General features: G+C 56.0%; 1 protein-coding gene across 1 annotated transcript in view; it reads left to right on the forward strand.

The window, feature by feature from the left end:
- Positions 1-31: 31 nt before the first annotated feature.
- Positions 32-8216, forward strand: part of C1H7orf57 (chromosome 1 C7orf57 homolog) — a 16491-nt gene continuing 8306 nt past the window's right edge. Inside the window, exons 1-3 of the mRNA XM_011227708.3 lie at positions 32-512; positions 4480-4665; positions 6374-6482. Of these exons, the coding sequence (XP_011226010.1) occupies positions 458-512; positions 4480-4665; positions 6374-6482 (350 nt within the window). The 5' untranslated portion in view covers positions 32-457. The remainder of the gene's footprint in view (positions 513-4479; positions 4666-6373; positions 6483-8216) is intronic.

Below are 8216 nucleotides of genomic sequence, written 5' to 3' on the forward strand. Positions count from 1 at the left end.
GGGGGGGGGGAGGGTGGGGCCATCTGTCACTCCGGACCTGGAGAACACCCGGCCCCCCGCGCGAGTCCCGCCGCCACGCGAAGACCTGCTGCCCAGCTGTGAACCAGCATGGACGTGCCCCTGCTGTGTATCTGGCGTGGATGTGCTCCTGCTGTATAGCAGTGTGCATGCGCCCCTGCTGTATACCCACGATCATCTGCTGTCCCCTGTTGTGAATTCCGCGTGAACGTGCCCCTTCTGTGTACTCGCTTGCATATGCCCCTGCTGTATACCGGGCATGGCTGTGCTTCTGTATACACACGTGGTCGTGCACGCCCTTCCTGAATGATGAGACGCCTGCATACCTGGCAGGTGGAGGTGGACCGAGAGAGGAGGCCATCAGAAGTGGCCTCCGCAGCTCAGCCCCGGCGGCGTTCCCTACTCACCGGAGAACACCCGGTCAAGCGTGGCCCCCGGCATGAGGAACACAAGCAAGGAGCTGCACGGCGCGGCGAGCCGCTACGCTCCCTGCGGTGAGTGACACACGAATGGAGTCACCGTTTGCTCTGAGCCCAGCGTCCTGGTTCTGCGCGCCTGGGGCGCGCCTGGGGCAGGGGTGAAACTAACGCGGGATGCCCTCAAAGAAAGCAGCTCCTGGGCCCCAGGGTCAAAGCAGCTTAAAGGGAAATAGGAAAAGAAAAGGAAATCAAACAAACAAACCCAGCTAGTCTTCTTCATGTTCAACACAAGAAAACCAGGCTTTGTGTCTCTGCTGTTGGAGGATATAGGATCTCTGAAATTGTCTTGTAATAGTTTGACCCTAGGTAAGCCTCAGCTGTTTCCCTGAATGTAAGCACTTCGTTTTTCAGCTGCATCCCAGAGCATTTCATGACCTATCTGCTGCTGGTAATTTATGCACCCACCAAGTTAACCATGTCTCCGGATTTAAGTGGCTGGACACAGAGAACAAGAATTGGGCGGAGGGTCCTGTGGTGGTGGGGCTTCTCCCTGGGCAGGGTTGGCACATGGCAGAAGGGAGGGAAGGAGAGCTGGATGCTCTGGTCTGTGTGTGCGTCTTGTCTTGATTCCTCCCCTTGTTGTGAACCTGGGAAGAAAGGCTAGAGAAGGGGGTCTCAGGTGCTCCCCTGGGAGCCGCCTGGTGGGAGCTGGCGGGCACCTGCAGCACTCACATCTGCTCAGATGTGTAACAGAGCCTGGCCTTCATCTTCCTAAATGAGCTTGTGATCTAGTCCAGAGCTCTGTCACTGCCATTGGTGACACCGTGGCTGTGCTTGGAACTGGGTGTGTGGTGGGCGGGGGTGCGGTGGCTGACCGGTTCCCCTTCTCCGCCATGGGCTCTCAGCCTGTATGTGATTTCTCCCAGCCTTAGTGGCCTCCCCTGTCTACACGACACCAGTGGACACTGCCAAGGGCCAGGCACTTTTGTACGCTGACATTTAACCTCAAAACAGCCTGACGTGGTATCATTAAGCCCGGTTTATAGACGTGGAAAGGAAAGCACAGAGGTTTAGGAAGCTGCCTGAGGTCACACATCTCACGGGGGATCCTCTGCCCAGGCTCTGAGAGGCTGCAGCAGCCCAAAGGCAGGAGCATGGCCCAGCCTTCGGGGGCTCCAGGTTAAGTGGGCATAAAACACTGCCTTGTGACTAGAGATCTGACAGCCCCAAAGTCCCTCTTAGCCTGTCTCCTTATTAATAACATCAGGTGCTTATGCAGGTGAGGAGGCAGGGAAGCGACATCAAGAAATCGTGAGGGGCCCCTGGGTGGCCCGGCCGGTTAAGCCTCCAACTGCTGGTTTCCTCTTGGGTCCTGATCTCAGGGTCCAGGGATCAAGTCCTATGCCTGCTGCTGTGCTCTTCGGGATGTCTGCTTGACATTCTCTCTCTCTCCCTCTGCCCGCCCCTCCACCCACAATGTGCTCACACTCTCTCTCTCTCTGTCAAATAAATAAATAAATCTTAAAAAATCTACATGATACTCAGCACTGCTGGTAAAAATGAAACAAACAAAAAGAAATCTACATAATAGTAATTGATCACAGAAGTACTGATAGTAATTGCTATACACGTACTAGTAATTTCTAAGTGATAGAAGCTGCAAGACAGTTCTCATTCCTTTCACCCTGTGTGTGTGTGCATGTGAGCTCCTCTGCATGCAGTTATAAATGCCTGGAGTGCTTCCAGTGCCTGCCTGAAGCTTCCAGTAATGAGAACTGGAAGATACAGTGTTCTCTGTGGATTAATTAGTAATCAAAACACAGGAAAAATAAAGCAAGAAGTGCATGCCTTCCCTCTAAGACGGAAAATATTTGACCTGAATGTGATGAAAGTAGGAAGCTGCTTAGCTCTTCCTCCTAATGCTTAAATTACCTCTGAGCTTCTGTCCCATTCTTAAACCTTTCCTAATGCTGTTTTTTTTCATTCTCAAAAGTATAATATTGATTCAGCTAATTGCTGTCCTTTAGTTATGTTAAATATCATTCATTTTTATGCAGCGAACCCAGCTTTAGTTGGAAGTAGAAACTGGATGGATGTGTAAGCTTTTACCTTTAGAGGACAATTATTCCTGAGATCCTTGTGTGTTAACATAAGTTAATTTTTTAAAAGATTTTATTTATTTATTTGTTTGAGTGAGAGAGTGAGCAAGGGGAGAGGCAGAGAGAGAGAGAATCTCAAGCAGACTCTGAGCTGAGTGCAGAGCCCAATGTGGGGCTCGATCCCAGGACCCTGAAATCAGGACCTGAGCTGAAACCAGGAGTCAGACGATTAACTGACTGAGCCACCCAGCTGCCCTCTACGTAAATTAACTTATTCAGTACAGTTTTCTTGTGCTCCTACTGTATTAGAGTTCTCCAGAGCAACAGAACCAACAGTGCATCTATCTATCTATCTATCTATCTATCTATCTATCTATCTATCTATCATCTATCATCTATCTATCATCTATCTATCTTATCTATCATGTATGTATCATCCATCTATTGAAAGGTTTATTCTAAGGAACTGGCTCACACAGTTGTGTGGCTGGAGACCCAGAGAAGAGCTGATGTTACATCTCAAGTCCAAAGGCCATCTGGAGGCAGAAATTCCCCCCCGGGGACCTCAGTCTTTTTCACTTAAGAAAAATCTCTTCAACTGATTAGATGAGGCCCACCCACACGATGGAGGGTGATCTGCTTTAATCAGAGTCTACTGATGTAAATGTTAATCTCACCTAACTATACCTTCAGAGATGTCCGCATGTCCCTGATCTCTTCCTTCCATGGGATCATAGTGGACACTGATAACTGCAGGTCTGGGGTTCTGCATCCACCTCTCGCTCCCAGCAGGGGCAGGTGGTCACAAAGTGGCCTGCAGGGCTGTCCTGGATGCCCTCAGCTCCTGTGCCCACTTAGGGGCCCCATGACTCTGCTGATGCCACGTTCACCACATTGCCCATGGCCCCTCTGTCCGTGGGGCGCAGAGCAAGGAGGGCGAGGAAAGACAGACAGCAGGCTGCCTTCCTCTCCCCTCCTTCATCCTTCCCGTGTTGCCCCTCCTGCTCATGGGCCCTGCCCACAGAAGCGGCACCCCCTCCATCTGTGCTCAGCATACTCCAGCTCTGCGGGACCCACTTGACGTTCCCTGAGCCAGACTCAGCCACGTCCCACACCTGTGGCCTGCGGTGGTTTTCCATCACACCTGGCTGCCCAGCCGAGGTCCTGGCCTCCTCCCGTCTCTGCACTTGGGTCCCACTGTGGCTTCAAGCACAGACCGCGGGAGCAGAGGGGTGGGCCGACGGAGGTGTGGGGGCGTCACGTAGGGAGGTCCCCGGATGAGGCATCCCTGACAGCCCCGGCCTGCCTCTTCCTGCTCCTGTCAGATGTGGGCTGTGCTCCCCAAGGCTGCTGCTTCTGTGGTAGACTGTGTCTCAGCGTCGTCCACGTGCTGAGTTCAACGGGTTTGGACCAGCCTCAGTCACATGCACCCCACATAGCCTGCAATGCTGTGAAGGATTTGGGATTTTTCAGGAATGTGTATCCCTGATATATCCAGAAATGCAGGCTACTTCCAGTTCCCTGGAGGAGAGAGAGCACAGGACACACACACACACACACACACACACACACACACGGGGATTTGGACTCCTTGGAGGAGGCCCTGATGCCGCCGCTTTGGAGCAGAGGTGCAGGCTCGGCCAGGGGAACAGCAGGGCCTCGTAGAAGGAGCTCTTCCTTCTGGTGGGCCCAGCGGCTGGCGTGCTTGTGGGCTCAGGGGACTGAAGTCTACAAGCTCATTGCAGGTGTTCCAAAGGGGGTAGAGGTTTCTTCCATGCTAAGGTCCTGTGGTGATGTCTCCCGTACAAATGTCCTGGGGTGTACTGTCTCTCTTGTGCCGATGTCCTGTGGAAGCTGAGATGCTCTCCCTGGCACAGCTCAGTTGCAGGCAAGCCAACCTGAAGTCTGTGTAATAAGTTGGCCCTTGGCCTCCTCCTCTCTAGACTGGTATTACCACCTTCCCGTGAAGCGGTCCGACAAGCCCGTGGACGTCCCACCAGCCTCCCAGATCCCGGGCCTCAGTGATCTGAGGGAGCCTCCCAACAGGCACATGCCCGGGGCGCGGAGGTACTGGGTAAAAGAAACAGACTCGGAGTACGTGAAGCTTGCGAAGCAAGGCGGCCGGCCCGGTAAGCTCCCCATGCACACCCCAGGGTCTCCGCGGCGTGGGCCGGGGGGTTGGGTGGTTTTGTCCTCATGCTCGCATGTGAAAATGCCTGTAACATCTATGAGTTCTGCCCAAGGCCAGTGGACATCGAGGGTCACGACACAGCCTGGGGTGTGTGTGGCCTGCAGGATGTCTACTTTTTACGGCAAAGACCGAAAAGACCGAAATCGCACACCGTGGCAGGGTCCCCCGCCCCCATCCCCGTGCTCCAGGCGCAGGGGTCTCCGGAAGCCGTCCACCTCCCCAGAGAGTCCCTGCCTGCCCTTCCGTGGCCTCGCTGGGGCAACCAGCTCATGAGCTGGTAGAGCACGGGGTCCTGTGGTTTATGCGCATGGCCCTTGTCCCGCGTATTCGCGTAGTTTCGACACCGAGGCCACAGATGAGTTTCAGTGGCGATGCTGATGAGCGTCCACTTTGGCCCGTGGTTCCAGCGAGAATGCGCTCCCTGCTTGTGCTCATGCGGATCGCTCATGAGCGCAGGGTCAGGCCTGTGGTAAGGGTTGCTGAGAGCCGCCTCTTTCCTGTCCTGTTGCCTGGCTGCCATACTTCCCCAGGACGTTGTCACGGGCGGTGGGAAACAGCACCACAACCCCCGGGCTCGGCTGTTCAAGAGCCCAGAACACACCGTCCTGTTCATCCAAGTCAGGCCTAGGACAGCACCTGCAGTGCTCCTCTACCCTCCTCCTCCCTCCCAGCCTCGGGTTAAGAGAAAGTTCCCGGGAGGATGGGCAAATTCTGGATGGGTTCTGCAAGTTAGATGAGAGGGTGTCATCAGCACTGACTGCCCGGTGTGGATTCGGGCACTGTGATTACGTTAACACCTGTCTTCCGGAACCTTCTGCCCAAGTCCATGGGGGCAAAGCGGCCTCAGGTCTGCGAGAGGCTTCCAAACTGGCCCCAAACAGCAGTGACAGTGACGATACTGATGAAGGGGAGGAGAAGGGGGGAAGAAATGTAGCAGATGTGAGTCTCTGGGGAAGCTGGGGAAGGGGCATGGGGGCGTTTCCTGCTATTCTTGCAACTTTTCTCTTAGTCTGAAATATTTCAAAATCAAAAGTGAAATAAAATGTTGAACATTTCCTGCGGATGGTAAGAGCTCAGTGCCTGCTGGCTCGTGAGCAGGCAGAGCCAGACACGCCCGACTCCCTGCCTGACTCCCTGCCCATGGACACCCTGGGGGGTACGGAAGTCACAGAGCAGGCAGGTGGCCTGGGAGCTGGGTGGGGCTCAGAGAAGAAGGAGCCTCGTGCTCTTTCCCTCTCGGCGGGCTCCAAGAGGGGGGCCCTGATTACCGTCTCCCCTCACCCATGTCCCCTGGCAACTGGAGGAGCAGCTTGTCCCCAGAATGTCAGCAGACGTATGGGGGTTGTTGAGGGGGCCGCCAGCAAGCAGCCTCCCAGAGACCTGAGGACTTTTGTCCCCACAGACGTCACCCTGGAACGGTGGACGTCGGCTTGCACAGATGCCATCTCAGTAGCAGGGCAAGCTCTGGGCGCGGGGGAGCACGAAGGTTGCCCCTCCCGAACACCACGCAGGACCTGCCCATCCCAGCCTGTGCACCGGGGGGCGGGGCCCAGAGCTGACCCTAGGAGAAGTCCCAGTCCCCGCTTTACGGTAAGCTGCCTGCTACCTGTGCTGTGTGCTCACCCTGGCGTCTTTTTGGCTTTGAGATCTGTTGAAGCACTTGGTCCCCAGGACCAGGAAAGGCTCCCCCGTGGCCTACTCCTTGCCGGACTGGTACACCCACCACAGCAAGCCGCCCACGGCCGAGCAGAGACAGTGAGTATCGCGAGGCCGCCTCGCTTGTCTTTACAGGGAGACGGGTAGCTCATGCTGCATTTAAATTTTTTTAAAAAAGATTTTATTCATTTATTTGAGAGGGAGAGCAAGAGAGAGAGCAGAGAGGGAGAGGGGGAAGCAGACTCCTCGCTGAGCAGGGAGCCCAACACCAGGCTGGATCCCAGGACCCCGAGATCATGACCTGAGCTGAAGGCAGACGCCCCCAGGCGCCCCTCACTCTAAATTTTAAATCTGCAGATCTTGGTTGGGGATGCTGAGACTGGTACCACAGCCAGCAGTGGGTCAGGGGTGCAGCAAAAGGGATCCCAGCACAGGGGTCCCAGGGCTGGGCCTCTGGGGCTGCTTAGGGGACACGGCTTCAAGCTTTGTCCAGTGTTTCCAAGGCTGGTGGCCTCATAGGCCTCCTAGAAACCAGCAGCCGGCAAAGCGTTCCTCACCCCTGAAGGGCGCAGGGGCCCCACGAAACCAGAAATGCAATTCCAGAAATCCCAAGTTCCTATGGTGATTACAGAGCTGTGGGGAGCCACCGTCCCCCAGAATGTCTGCAGCGTCTATGAAATTCCTGTGTTTGGGCATGCGCACTGTAGCCTCCACAGCCCCTCTCTCGGACTGGGGAGCAATGGGAAAAGCCACTTCCAGTGGCTTCCGGGTGGGGCTTGGGACGCAGGAGCAGTAATTTGTGTCTGAGCTGTCACCCCTGCTCCCTGGAAGGCTCTGCCTGTGGTCACATGTAGATTTGTCCTGCGGGTTCCTGTCCCCTTGTAATTTAAAGCTTACACTCGGCCAACACAGCTGACCTCTGATTTGAGCAAAGCAGAGAGGAGAGAGAAGGGGGTGGGAGAGAGCTTGCAAGCCCCAGGGGGAGCTTCCAGAGACCCCTGTGCCACATGGGACCGGCGGGGCTGGGTTTCTGTGCTCTCTATCCATCCCGTGGCCTGTGCCTTACCCGGACACGAGGCCAAGGGGTGCCCAGCCGTCCTGTGGCTGCATGGACACTGAGCTTCCTTGAGGCCTCTGCAGAGCCCAGGAGACGGCTGCTCCAGCTGGGCCTGAGTCCGTGGACAGGACGTTCTGGAAAGGTCAGTAGGCACGTCCCCCTCCCTTCCTCCTGACCACGTGGACTGCCCCTCCCACTGTGTCCCTGGCTGTCCCTGTCCCAAGTGGGGAAGCAGGGAGCACGGCTGCCCCTCCCATCTGGCATGTCCCTGTCAATCTTCCAGGTCTCCTGGTGGCGCTCAGAAGGGGTGGGGGTGGGAGGTATAGAGAGATAGGTTGGGAGCCCAGGAGCTGCAGTGGAAATTGTCCTTCCATCGTGAGTTCCAGCCCTTCCTTCCGGTCTCTGGGGTCTCTGGGGCTTCTCCCTGCCCACAGAGAGCCCTAAACATAGGAGGGCTGGCTCTGCCGCCCCCACAGTAAAGCAGGTGGAGCCTCACCTGTGGGCTTCTCTTCCTGGGCATTGGGGTCACATCCCTAGCCTGCATTCCCAGCCTCTGACTTCTGCTCCTGGCCTCTCTGCCACCTTTCTCAGGGGCCTCCAGCCTGCCTCCTTCCTCCCTCCGTGTCAGGGGCAGTGGGAGCCCCTTTTCTCTCTGTAGTATCCCATCGGCATCCCTCCATTCCCCTGCTCGGAGCAGGCCAGACTTGGCCAGGCGATGCATCCTGGAGGGCTGACCTTCCCCTCCCTCCCCTCCCTCCCCTCCCTTCCTACCTCCG

Source organism: Ailuropoda melanoleuca, chromosome 1 (assembly GCF_002007445.2).
Source record: "Ailuropoda melanoleuca isolate Jingjing chromosome 1, ASM200744v2, whole genome shotgun sequence".
NCBI lineage: Eukaryota > Metazoa > Chordata > Mammalia > Carnivora > Ursidae > Ailuropoda > Ailuropoda melanoleuca.